The sequence below is a fragment of the Pelophylax lessonae genome (genome assembly GCF_965119305.1).
Source record: "Pelophylax lessonae genome assembly, chromosome: 8".
Taxonomy (NCBI): domain Eukaryota; kingdom Metazoa; phylum Chordata; class Amphibia; order Anura; family Ranidae; genus Pelophylax; species Pelophylax lessonae.
In genome coordinates, this window is record NC_138775.1 from 241,997,079 (window position 1) to 242,009,838 (window position 12,760).

The 12,760-nt window shown below is 46.1% G+C and overlaps 1 protein-coding gene across 1 annotated transcript in view; it reads right to left on the reverse strand.

Annotated features, from left to right (window-relative positions):
• RNF11 (ring finger protein 11) overlaps nt 1-11,939 on the reverse strand; it is an 88,332-nt gene extending 76,393 nt beyond the window's left edge. The window contains exon 1 of the mRNA XM_082265736.1: nt 11,617-11,939. Coding sequence (XP_082121862.1) covers nt 11,617-11,739 — 123 coding nt within the window. The 5' untranslated portion in view covers nt 11,740-11,939. The remainder of the gene's footprint in view (nt 1-11,616) is intronic.
• Nucleotides 11,940-12,760: the final 821 nt, after the last annotated feature.

A 12,760-nucleotide genomic window follows, 5' to 3' on the forward strand; every position in this document is an offset into this window, starting at 1 on the left:
CGCAACATTTCAGTAAAAAAAAAAAAAAAACGATAAAATTTAAGTTTAGGGGCCACAAAAATGCAATAAAGTACCCAATTTTTGGTAAAATATAAAAAGACGAGATTGCACCAAGTAAAAATATACCCAACGTGTCAAACCTTAAATTTGCATGCACCCGGGAAACTATGAAAAACTTCAGTACCCAATATTTCCCAATGGCGAGGCATTAAAAGCCAATAGGTCATCAGTTTACCGTTACGAGGTAGGTCTGGTGCATGAATTATTGCTCTCATCTGAGCATGCGAAGGGATATGTAATAGCAATCTACGTTTCCAATCATAGGCGCCCCACGCGTTTACTTTTGTACGTGCGTTTATGTGGGGGGCCCTTCATTTTTTGGGAAGGGGTGATTTTGTGTGCTCGAGTGTAACTTTCATTTTTTACAATTTATCAAAAAATATTTTATTTACTTCACTTTTTTTTGCATTACATTGTAATAATTTTTTCGGTTAAAGGTTCTTTTTATTAAAACATCAGGAGTCTAAAAGACCCTGCATGTCTCCCCTGTGCTCCACTGAATGTAATGCATTTCAGATTGCCTTTTGTGCAACATAGGGATCATACATGTTTAGATTGGTGAGGATCGATGTGGCTACTGCAGAACCCACGACATGTGTCCGTCCTTACAATCAGTGATTAGCTGACTGCGGTGATAACCGGCTTGAGTGCAGGCATGATGCGCATTCGGGGTTAATACCACGGATGGTTACCAGATAAATAGAAGGACCCACACCCTCTGACAAAGTCGTAATGACGAAACACGTTAGGGCATAACTACGTGGCTTTCCAGATTGTCAGCAGCTCATGTCTTTACCCAGGAACCCCCGCAATCAAGGGACACCAAGGAGTGGTGAGAGTGAACGTGCTAGCTGAGCAGTATTTGTTGTGATGATGAATGCTTTGGTTTTCTTGTACTTTTGCAGGTGTGATTTTAAGGCGGTTGTGCATTGGGAATGAACTTTATGACAGGATTACGCTAGGAGTCTGTTTCCTTTATGACATGAGAGATCCTGTGAGTGGAGGAAGACCTTGCACTTAGAGGAACTTCACGTGATGAAGAGATTGATACAGGCGTACTGTTTTTGGAGATCTGGTGAGTGTAACATTCAAGGGGAGTGGACTTCATGAGGTATGGTAATGGACTCAACCATGCATATTATCCTCTAAGAGACTCCAGCTGTATGAACTACTCTAACCACTTAAAACACTCACAGGGTGTAATACATCTTGAACTGTTTAAAGGCACATGGTGTGCAATACACCTGAGGAGCGCTGCTAATGCTGCAAGGATTGAATAGGATTTAAAGCATAGGATAGAAAATGATTGATACTGTTTATAGCAGCAGCTAAGGGTGCAATGGACTATTTTTCTAATATTTGGAATTTACATGAGTGCTGGGATTAGTGATATATTCGTTATATTTGTATTCTAGTCAACTTTTTAATTAATATCATTAATATGAATTTATTGTCGGCCATTATTGGCACCTTTAGCGCAAGAAAAGCTCAAGAAAAATGTAGCCCCTTTCAATTCTATGTATGTCTTCACACTGGTTTGTTGCGCTTTCGTTATGGTGTTAAAAATCTTGCTTGCTGCATTTTTAGTCAGTTAAAAAAAAAAAAAAAAAAAAACACCTCCCTGTTGAAATGCACTGAAAACGCAGCAAGAACGCATCAATAACGCAGCCGTGTTATGTTTTTGATGCAGTTTTAGAGTCACATGACCTATGAAAAAACACACCATAAGCACAGTAAATTGCGGCGAAATCACGTGCGTTTTCAGTGCCATTGTCAGCACCTTTTTCTCTTATCAGCAAAATGGCGATAACACTATTTTCGGCCGCCATAGTTTTGGTGCATCTCTAGTTACAATGGCATCTGAAAGTGGTTGGGATAGAATAGGCAGCAAGTGAACATGTCCCTGAAGTTGATATGCTGAAAGCAGGGGGAAAAAAAATGGGCAAGTGCAAGGATATAAGGCGGATCTTTACTGCATATGAGCACCAAACACTATATCATTCATTTTTAATATTCAAAGCAAACTCCCCCATCCATGTCTCTATCCTTTATTTTGGCGAGAAATCACTTTGAAAACCACCCTGTAGCATTTCTGCCCATGGCCACCTTGAGTAAGGGCAAATGATTCATGCAACATTTACTTCCTGCCCTTAGCTAAAGTATGCATGCAGGAGATTGTGCTTAGCTAAGAAAACCCCTCCTCCTCTCCTCCTGAAGACTGCTGGGATGTATGACATAATTTGCCTAGGCAGGAAACCAGGAAGTAACTGAAGAAATGAAAAAAAAAAAATAAATAAATAAATAAATTAAAACAAGTAAATACAATACACTTTCCTATCTTTTTACTAATGCTAGCAGCATGAGGATTAAAAATAATCAATGTTGATTGGGAGAGTGAAGTTCCACGAGAATATGACAAGGGCCAAAAATAATGGCTAGACAACCGGGTCAGAGCATCTCCAAAACTGGAGTTCTTGTGTCTTCACAGTCTGCAGGGATCAGGACCTATCAAAAGTGGTCCAGGGAAGGAAAATTGGCAAACTGGCTTGGGCAGCCAAGGGCTCATTGATGCTCATGGGGACCTAAGGCTGGCCCGTGTAGCCTGATCAAATAGAAGAGATACTGTAGCTCAACTTGCTTACAAGTCAGTGCTGGTTCTGATAGAAAGGTGTCAGAATACACAGTTTGCTGTATATGGGGCTGTATAACTGTAGATCGGTCCACAGATCCATGCTGCAGACCATGCTGACCCGTGTCCACAGCTAAAAGTGACTACAATGGGCCCATGAGCATCAAAACTGGACCACAGAGCAATGGAAGAAGGTGGCCAGGTCTGAAGAATTTAGGAATGGTTTGAGGAACACAACAAGCTTGAGGTGTTGACTTGGCCTTAATCCAATTGAGCATCTGTGGGATGTGCTGGAAAAACAAGTCTGTTCCATTGAGGCCCCACCTTGTAATTTACAGGAATTAAAGGATCTGCTACTGACAACTTGCTGCCAGATACCACAGCATACCTTCAGAGGTCTAGTGGCATCCATGCATCAATGGTTTATGGCATATGGCCATAACGTTATGGTTGATCAGGTATAATCTCCCAAAGATTTCTTGACAGCATTAGCTACCGCTGTGTTTCCTGTAGGAAAGGTTGGTGCTGCTGGATATTATAATGTAACACTTGTCTCAATGTGTAAAACCCCAGGCCCCCGGCTGCCTTTGGCATACACATCCTATACATACAGGTTTTCCCATTTAGGTAACCATATTAGAAAACTTTGCCAAGTAGTGTCTTCACCTTTACAACAGGCTACATACAACGTACACACAAATGGTTTAACTGTTGGCAGGGTTATCCCACATGGTCTCTGAAACAGAAATTGAGAATTATCTTTACAAGATGTTCTGCAACTGCTGTCAGAATCAGGCTGTGAACCGGCCACAAGGCATTTTGCCGACTCTTGTGGTGGGGGTGTGGTGGAGTAGCTGCCCAACGCAGTCCCACTACACCTGGTGTGAATAGCCCTTAGGTTCACATCTGTGCAGGTGGCGCTGCTTTCGGGACCCGCACAAATACTGACACACAGAGAAATGCCGGACCCAGGGGAGGGTGCCATTAACCCTAATCACACGTGCCCACAAAGGTGTGAACCTAGGAGAACAAATATTTTATTGCCCACCACGGCCAATGAGAATTCTTCTTCAGGATGTGCAGTGAACCCTGACATGTCACAGCAAACCTTGAAGAACTCAGAGACCATTGATAAATGTAACTAAGATCCCAAGGTTGACCTCAGTGATTAAGAATATTACAACAGGGTTTAAAAATTAGACATAATCCTTAACTAGAAGTTTTAAATAGTTACTTAAAGCAGAGTTCCAGTCCCCCAAATACTTGTTTTTTTAACACTCCTCCGTACTCATTTAATCATATCTAGTAACATTAGAACATGTCCTATGTGTAAATATGGGGGTGTGTGGCACGCTTCAGAAGTGGAAAAAAGTTAAAACTATTAATTGTGGTTAAAATATAATAAATGTGTAGTGTAAAAAAATAAAGTGCTGTTGTTACACAATTCCTTATCCTTGTGATTGTGAATATGTTGAACTTCAATCAAACCGAGATTTAAATAAATAAATAAATATACAATCTATAAAGTGTTAAACCAGGTATTCCAAACTATAAAGGTGCTGGGTGCTTTCAATCTTCAATAAATACATATCATGCCAACAAAGTCTTTAAACTCATTTAAATTAATAAAGTGCAATATCAGTGAATGTCTGTTTTTTTCCATCCACCACAGAAAAAATATATTCAGCTGTGTATCTTCAACTTAAAATCACAAAGTGCTTCCGTGCAAAAAAAGGTGCTGTGACTTGTTCCTCCACCAGGTGTCACTTCTAGGTGCTCTAAACTCTCACCTTAATGGAGTATATAAATCGCCTGTGTATATCTATTTGACCCCCGGTTAGGTGATCAACGGCTTGCGTGTTCCCTGAGGAAGTCACGTGACGTAACGCGTAGGAGGAGCCGCCAAAAAAACGGAAGTGACGTTACGGATCGGAGCCAATTTCTCCCAGCGCTATTCAGATTGTTTCTACGCCTATAACAAGTTGACTAAATGTAAGTGCAATTGTTTTTTTATGAATAAATTGGTTTAAATACTGCACCATGATGGCCCTCTGTGTTTGATGAGCCCCGAGGTCGTGCTAGGAGTTAAGGACCCCTTAGGACAAAAGCACCCCAATACGGACCCTGAGAGGTATCCCGGGACCACGAATAGGACTCTGGAGACAGGACACGCAAGCCGTTGATCACCTAACCGGGGGTCAAATAGATATACACAGGCGATTTATATACTCCATTAAGGTGAGAGTTTAGAGCACCTAGAAGTGACACCTGGTGGAGGAACAAGTCACAGCACCTTTTTTTGCACGGAAGCACTTTGTGATTTAAGTTGAAGATACACAGCTGAATATATTTTTTCTGTGGTGGATGGAAAAAAACAGACATTCACTGATATTGCACTTTATTAATTTAAATGAGTTTAAAGACTTTGTTGGCATGATATGTATTTATTGAAGATTGAAAGCACCCAGCACCTTATAGTTTGGAATACCTGGTTTAACACTTTATAGATTGTATATTTATTTAAATCTCGGTTTGATTGAAGTTCAACATATCCACAATCACAAGGATAAGGAATTGTGTAACAACAGCACTTTATTTTTTACACTACACATTTATTATATTTTAACCACAATTAATAGTTTTAACTTTTTTCCACTTCTGAAGAGCGCCACACACCCCCATATTTAAATTATTGTATCAACTGGTTCCTGGTACCAGTCTCGTGGTGCAGCAATAAGAAGGGACCTAAACTACCTCAGATAGCGCAGGAACCACCCACACACACATAAATGTCCTATCTGTAGTCCCTGTAGCTGGTGTTAAAATATTTGAAGACTAGCCAGAACTCGGAAGCAGGTAGGTTCCAGGTCATCTATGGGAATCTGAAGCCCTCTTCTCCTGATTTCAGGGATTCGGTGCAGCTAGCTACCCAGCATACAACTCCCTATCTCGCGCCTGCGCACTGAGTGGTTCTGCGTCTTCCCTGTCTTGCCATTACAATGGGGGTGTCAGCCGAAGTTTCTGCCCCATTGCTATAGCAACCTGTCAATCATGACATCCCGATCACATCATTTCCGGTCTGGAAATAATGCGAGATTTCGTCACTAGGCGATTCGCAAGGTCTCCTGGGATACATGACGCCGCTATCACAGGAGTCCTTGCAATTCGCCTGGTGACGTAATCACCTAGGCGGCCACAGCCAAAAGTGCTACAGAAGAGCAGTTAAAAAAAGGTATGTACAAATAAAAAAATAATTTATTACAGCATTTAGGATGGGCATGAGAGTAACCTTCAAAAAAAAAAAAAAAAAAAAAAAGCGGAACTCCGCTTTAACCATAGGGTTTAAAAATGTAAACTATGTTAATGACATACATTAACAGACAATACATGGGCAAGGTATGGATGCCATGGACATGTCACAAGTCTAAACATTGACAATGTAACATACATGTATCATTTCAATACACAAAAGGCAAGTAATGGGCAGATTACAGAACACACAGGTAACCCTGAGAGTTTTATACTGAAGGTAGATTACAAATGATTTGTGTCTAACAATAGGCGTGCAGTATATGTAACCTGTACAATACAGTATACACACAAAGATATAGATACTTGGAAATAAGACATAGAACTGGATAGGATAAACATAACATATGCGATATAGAGAGCACACCGCTAGAAAGCATTAGACAAAGCAAAGCACAGCATACAGTATGGGAGGGGGGGGGGGTAACATTTTACTGGTATATAGATGACCTATATCTGCCCATACACTGAGAACTGGCTGCAATTCTCTTAGTGGGTGATCCTTTGGCCCCCTCCTGTATGACATCCTTCAACAGATAAATCAACAGATCCAGGAGGAAATTTGTCACCTGAACAGCAGCTGCATCCAATCCTCCACTGACTGTCAGAATACAATAATATCAGCAGGAGATTCATCCATCTTTGCTTAGCATGGATGACGGAATCTGTAATGTTTCATCCAGATAGGTGGCAGTGTTTCCTGCCCTCCAGGGGTGGTAAGCAATTGACACGCATTCCAAATGGCGCCTCTGCTGCCCCAATGCCGTTTTTTTTAGTTGCAAAATGGAAGTTTTACATTGCGCTCCAACCGTTTCATGGTTGTGCAGCCACCCCATTGATCTCAATGGGCAATTATGACAGGAGGTGCTGTCTGTCAAACTCCGCAGCCCAACTTAAAGCAGAACTTCACTCTCTCAATCAACATTGGCTATTTTTAATTCTTAGGATGTCAGCATTAGTAAATGGATAGGAAAATATATCATATTTTGTTTTAAACTAGGCAAATCATGTCATTTATCCCAGGAGGGGAGGAGGGGCTTTCTCAGCCAAGTACAACCTCTACTGCTTGTATGCCTGAGCTAAGGCCAGGTGAACTTCAGGAATCATCTGCCCTTACCCAATGGCTAGAGATGGCAGTGGGTGTTTTTCACAGTGATTTCTCAATAAAATAAAGCATGAAGACATGGATGGATAGATGGCGGGGAGGAGGAGGGGGGGGGTTGCTTTAAATATTAAAAATGAATTAAATAGCATTTTTGGTGTTCAGATGAAGTGTAGTTCAACTTTAAAGTAAAACATCACCCGAAAAGAGAAGTTCTGCTCTATCTCCTCCCCCCTCTCCCTTTTTTTTTTTTTCAGAGAGCGGGCAGCTAGTTTTCACAGGTGTCCATGCCCACTTTCGCTCAAGCGGAATTGAACCCCCCCCCCCCCCCCCCACAAACACCTCCTGGGACACAAGTCCCAGGAGGCTGCGGGTCCATTAACAAAGCACAATGCAACACACGCATGTCACAGCCGGATTCCCATAGAATAGCATCCCATTAACATGGTGGCACGGGGACCTGAAGACCAGCAAAGAACCAGCCTGGGTGAGGACAGCGCTGGATCCATGAACAGGTAAGTGTCTTTTTGTTAAGAGTCAGCAGCTACAGTATTTAGAACTGCTGACTTTTTTTTTTTTTAACAGTCTGAAGCTCCACTTTAAAAATGGTGTCACATAATACAAAGCTTTCTATGACTGTGCAACAGGAGAGAAGGGGCAGAAGAAAAGAAAACAACTCTGCAGCAGCGGTAAGGCTTTCAAAGCATCACTTATGGAGAGAATTTGGGGTTTAGAAGTTCTGTCACCATCTCACAGCCACATTCAGTTTTATATCTATTTACTCAACGCAACCTTGTTAGGTAATATATGTTTTTTCCATGCACTAAAATTGACTTTAGTTTATTTATTGTGCGCTAATTTCATCTGACATAAAAATATCATTACTACCACTGTTTCATTCTCTACGGCTCTCAGAAAATAGATCAGGTTTTGGGGGTTTTAGCTCATTTTCGGGCCTAAAATGTGCATTTTAACATGTGTGCGAAAAAAAATATATAAATAAAAAGTCAAAAAATGGGTTCAAATAAATCTTTTTGCATTGTAACCCCTTGTATATTTCTTTATATTGATCCTGGGGGGGGGGGGGCAAGGCTCATGTTGCTGGTCTCAGCATGTGTGTGGTCCACCCCATCCTCAGGCCTGTACAGAGGCTCAGATCTGCTGGAGGAATTGGGGTGAAGGAAAAGGGACGGCCCCTGTGCTCTGCATTGTCCTCCTGCTGGTGGAGGCAGATTAACATGCAGTACTCTGCTGTAAGCGTGTGTGTGTGGGCGGAGCTATGCTAAATGAAAATATAAACATTATGATGCATATAAAGAAGCTGTGATGGAATTCAGGCCAGGGCAGGGCGGGGCGGTTTAGGTTGTAGGGATGTTATGTGATCAGACTTCATGTTACTACTAAATATGAGGGTAGAGAGACACACGGCCTGAAAGGTGGACTCTGCCTCATCTATAGGTACCATCACACAATCTATAGGTGTGATCACACAGTGTATATCAATGGACAGGTATGAGCCACACACTGTATACATGTGTACAGGTATGACAGTCCAGGGACAGGTATGACAGGTCTATATAAAAGGAGTACAGTCCGGGAACAGGCTTACATAGATGTATAGCTCAGGGACAGGGATGACGGGTATACATGGAGGGTGTACGGGTATACATGGAGGGTGTACGGGTATACATGGAGGGTGTACGGGTATACATGGAGGGTGTACGGGCTTCTATATGAAGAGTGTACAGTCCAGGGACAGTGTTGACAAGTCTACGTGGAGGATGTCCAGGGACAGGGATGACTGTTCTACATGGAGGGTGTACAAATCCATATGGAGGATGTACAGTCCAGGGACAGGGATGACGGGTCTACATGGAGGGTGTACAGTCCAGGGACAGGGATGACGGGTCTACATGGAGGGTGTACAGTCCAGGGACAGGGATGACAGGTCTACATGGAGGGTGTACAGTCCAGGGAAAGGGATGACAGGTCCATATGGAGGATGAACAGTCCAGGGACAGGGATGACAGGTCTACATGGAGGGTGTACAGCCCAGGGACAGGGATGACAGGTCTACATGGAGGGTGTACAGTCCAGGGACAGGGATGACGGGTCTACATGGAGGGTGTACAGTCCAGGGAAAGGAATAACAGGTCCATATGGAGGATGTACAGTCCAGGGACAGGGATGACAGGTCTACATGGAGGGTGTACAGCCCAGGGACAGGGATGACAGGTCTACATGGAGGGTGTACAGTCCAGGGACAGGGATGATGGGTCTACATGGAGGGTGTACAGTCCAGGGACAGGGATGACAGGTCTACATGGAGGGTGTACAGCTCAGGGACAGGGATGACGGGTCTACATGGAGGGTGTACAGTCCAGGGACAGGGATGATGGGTCTACATGGAGGGTGTACAGTCCAGGGACAGGGATGACGGGTCTACATGGAGGGTGTACAGCCCAGGGACAGGGATGATAGTTCCATATGGAGGATGTACAGTCCAGGGACAGGGATGACAGGTCTACATGGAGGGTGTACAGTCCAGGGACAGGGATGGTGGGTCTACATGGAGGGTGTACAGTCCAGGGACAGGGATGATGGGTCTACATGGAGGGTGTACAGCCCAGGGACAGGGATGACAGGTCTACATGGAGGGTGTACAGTCCAGGGACAGGGATGATAGGTCTACATGGAGGGTGTACAGTCCAGGGACAGGGATGACGGGTCTACATGGAGGGTGTACAGTGCAGGGATGACAGGTCTACATGGAGGGTGTACAGTCCAGGGACAGGGATGACAGGTCCATATGGAGGATGTACAGTGCAGGGACAGTGGGTCTACATGGAGGGTGTACAGTCCAGGGACAGGGATGACAGGTCTACATGGAGGGTGTACAGTCCAGGGAAAGGGATGACAGGTCCATATGGAGGATGAACAGTCCAGGGACAGGGATGACAGGTCTACATGGAGGGTGTACAGCCCAGGGACAGGGATGACAGGTCTACATGGAGGGTGTACAGTCCAGGGACAGGGATGACGGGTCTACATGGAGGGTGTACAGTCCAGGGAAAGGAATAACAGGTCCATATGGAGGATGTACAGTCCAGGGACAGGGATGACAGGTCTACATGGAGGGTGTACAGCCCAGGGACAGGGATGACAGGTCTACATGGAGGGTGTACAGTCCAGGGACAGGGATGATGGGTCTACATGGAGGGTGTACAGCCCAGGGACAGGGATGACAGGTCTACATGGAGGGTGTACAGTCCAGGGACAGGGATGATGGGTCTACATGGAGGGTGTACAGCCCAGGGACAGGGATGACAGGTCTACATGGAGGGTGTACAGTCCAGGGACAGGGATGATGGGTCTACATGGAGGGTGTACAGTCCAGGGACAGGGATGACAGGTCTACATGGAGGGTGTACAGTCCAGGGACAGGGATGATGGGTCTACATGGAGGGTGTACAGTCCAGGGACAGGGATGACGGGTCTACATGGAGGGTGTACAGCCCAGGGACAGGGATGATAGTTCCATATGGAGGATGTACAGTCCAGGGACAGGGATGACAGGTCTACATGGAGGGTGTACAGTCCAGGGACAGGGATGGTGGGTCTACATGGAGGGTGTACAGTGCAGGGATGACAGGTCTACATGGAGGGTGTACAGTCCAGGGACAGGGATGACAGGTCCATATGGAGGATGTACAGTGCAGGGACAGTGGGTCTACATGGAGGGTGTACAGTCCAGGGACAGGGATGACAGGTCTACATGGAGGGTGTACAGCCCAGGGACAGGGATGACAGGTCTACATGGAGGGTGTACAGTCCAGGGACAGGGATGACGGGTCTACATGGAGGGTGTACAGTCCAGGGAAAGGAATAACAGGTCCATATGGAGGATGTACAGTCCAGGGACAGGGTCGACAGGTCTACATGGAGGGTGTACAGCCCAGGGACAGGGATGACAGGTCTACATGGAGGGTGTACAGTCCAGGGACAGGGATGATGGGTCTACATGGAGGGTGTACAGTCCAGGGACAGGGATGGTGGGTCTACATGGAGGGTGTACAGTCCAGGGACAGGGATGACAGGTCTACATGGAGGGTGTACAGCCCAGGGACAGGGATGGTGGGTCTACATGGAGGGTGTACAGCCCAGGGACAGGGATGACAGGTCTACATGGAGGGTGTACAGTCCAGGGACAGGGATGATGGGTCTACATGGAGGGTGTACAGTCCAGGGACAGGGATGACGGGTCTACATGGAGGGTGTACAGTGCAGGGATGACAGGTCTACATGGAGGGTGTACAGTCCAGGGACAGGGATGACAGGTCTACATGGAGGGTGTACAGTCCAGGGACAGGGATGACAGGTCCATATGGAGGGTTTACAGTCCAGGGACAGGGATGACAGGTCCATATGGAGGATGTACAGTGCAGGGACAGTGGGTCTACATGGAGGGTGTACAGTCCAGGGATAACAATGCCCCTCCCCCCCCCCCCGGTATTACCTGGTAGGGAGGCGGTGGCTCCTGGTCGCCGTCGGTGCCGTCCCCGTAGCTGGCCCGGTCGGACTGGGATTCGTGTAGCAGTGAGATGTCATCTGAGGTGGGGGACTTCAGACAGTTCCCCATGTCTCCCCCGCACTGAGCTCCCCTCCGGACACCTGGCTTCCTTGTCTCACCCGGACCTGGCCGGCTTCTTCTCTCCCGAGTCCCGGCCGGCTCTGCTCCTCCCCCGGGGCCGGTCACCCTCTCTCTCCTCCGCGCTCCGCCAGCCCTCCGGTCGCCATTACTGAGCCCTGCGCTCACAGACACGGCGTGACGTCACCTGCAACCGGCAGGCCACGCCCCCGAGTTTGTGTCTGGGAGGAGGACGGTCACGTGCCACGGCACACCCTTTCCCTGCTGGAAGCTTCTGTTCCCAAGCAGGACATTGTCATGACGTCATTACAGGGCTTATTCTATGCAGAACCGCCCGGCTCTGTCCATCTGCCATAAACCACAATGAGGTCTCACCTCTATACCCAACAATGAGGAGGTCTCACCTCTATACCCACAATGAGGAGGTCTCACCTCTATACCCCACAATGAGGAGGTCTCACCTCTATACCCAACAATGAGGAGGTCTCACCTCTATACCCAACAATGAGGAGGTCTCACCTCTATACCCAACAATGAGGAGGTCTCACCTCTATACCCCACAATGAGGAGGTCTCATCTCTATACCCAACAATGAGGAGGTCTCACCTCTATACCCATAATGAGGAGGTCTCACCTCTATTCCCACCATGAGGGGGTCTCACCTCTATACCCAACAATGAGGAGGTCTCACCTCTATACCCATAATGAGGAGGTCTCACCTCTATTCCCACCATGAGGGGGTCTCACCTCTATACCCCACAATGAGGAGGTCTCACCTCTATACCCCACAATGAGAAGGTCTCACCTCTATACCCCACAATGAGGAGGTCTCACCTCTATACCCAACAATGAGAAGGTCTCACCTCTATACCCCACAATGAGGAGGTCTCACCTCTATACCCATAATGAGGAGGTCTCATCTCTATACCCAACAATGAGGAGGTCTCACCTCTATACCCATAATGAGGAGGTCTCACCTCTATACCCACCATGAGGGGGGTCTAACCTCTAT